The sequence below is a fragment of the Acanthisitta chloris genome, unplaced genomic scaffold, assembly GCF_000695815.1.
Source record: "Acanthisitta chloris isolate BGI_N310 unplaced genomic scaffold, ASM69581v1 scaffold27626, whole genome shotgun sequence".
Taxonomy (NCBI): Eukaryota; Metazoa; Chordata; class Aves; order Passeriformes; family Acanthisittidae; genus Acanthisitta; species Acanthisitta chloris.
Genome location: NW_008676992.1, coordinates 22,982 through 24,061, shown reverse-complemented (window position 1 = coordinate 24,061; position 1,080 = coordinate 22,982). Strand labels below are relative to the sequence as shown.

Below are 1,080 nucleotides of genomic sequence, written 5' to 3'. Positions count from 1 at the left end.
CTGCACCACATGGCAATGCAGTAGGAGATGTGCTAATAGGTTGTGTCGCTTAACCTTGTTGCGTCCAATACACCTTTGGGCACTGGTGTCAGTGTTCACCCCACAGGGAGGTTAAAAGTGCAAACTTGGGGCAACAAATGTAGTCTCTCCATCCGTCAAGATTGTGTGTGCAGCCAGTTCTCTCCACCCAAGTAAATTGATCCTGTGTTCACTTTGGACAGACACTTGGGATTGTGTTTGCCCCCATTTATCCTCATGTTAAACAAGGAGAGTAACCTGGAGCCAGGTTATTCCTTTTTCCCATGGACTGCTTCAGCCAGATCAGAGAAGCACAGACAACAAAGCGAAACAGCAAGGAAAATCCCTGCAAATCCCATATTGATGCCTTTAATCTGCATTTTTACTAAGGTATTAACCTCCTTCATATAATCTCTGTCCCTGAAGGATGTCCACCACGGGAATGGTACTCAGCAAGCGTTCTACAATGATCCTAATGTTCTTTATATTTCACTACATCGCTATGATGATGGGAACTTCTTTCCAGGCAGTGGTGCTCCCGACGAGGTAAGCATCCCGACGAGCAAGCACCCCTCAGTGTCTGATAGAATCTGCTCAGGTGCCCCCCTCAAAATCTTGAGGAGCACCTGCCAGACTTGGAGAGAAGCTCCTGCCACCTTGTTAGTGCTCCTTTGGGAACACATCACACAGGTTCATGCCTTTGGGGCCTTCTTATCCAAGTCCTGAGAATCATGTCCTGGCCCAGGAACTGGCAGGACAGCACGCACCTTGGCTAACGAGCAGAAAATGAGTCACTGCAATTACTGTCTCCAGCCCTTAAGGGACAGCCTGCTCCAGAGGATCCCTTTACCAGCTGTCCCAGCACTCCATGTCCTTGTCAGGATTGCCCCCTTATAGGCAGAAGTTGCTTCTCAGAGGCAGGAGGAACAGTTTGTCCATGGCTGTGCCACCAGTGCTTTGTTTTCCTGGCACAGCCTTGGAGCCCATCCATCTCCCCTTCTCCTAGCCCTGTCAGGACATCGTTCACCACCTCAGGTGCATCTACCTCGCAGATAGTGGGAT

At 49.7% G+C, this 1,080-nt stretch overlaps 1 protein-coding gene across 1 annotated transcript in view; it reads left to right on the top strand.

Moving 5' to 3' along the window:
• Nucleotides 1–1,080, top strand: part of LOC103803776 (histone deacetylase 4) — a gene marked incomplete at its 5' end in the record, with an annotated part of 22,880 nt that overhangs the window by 1,770 nt on the left and 20,030 nt on the right. The window contains one exon of the mRNA XM_009076347.1: nucleotides 445–564. Within this exon, the coding sequence (XP_009074595.1) occupies nucleotides 445–564 (120 nt within the window). The remainder of the gene's footprint in view (nucleotides 1–444; nucleotides 565–1,080) is intronic.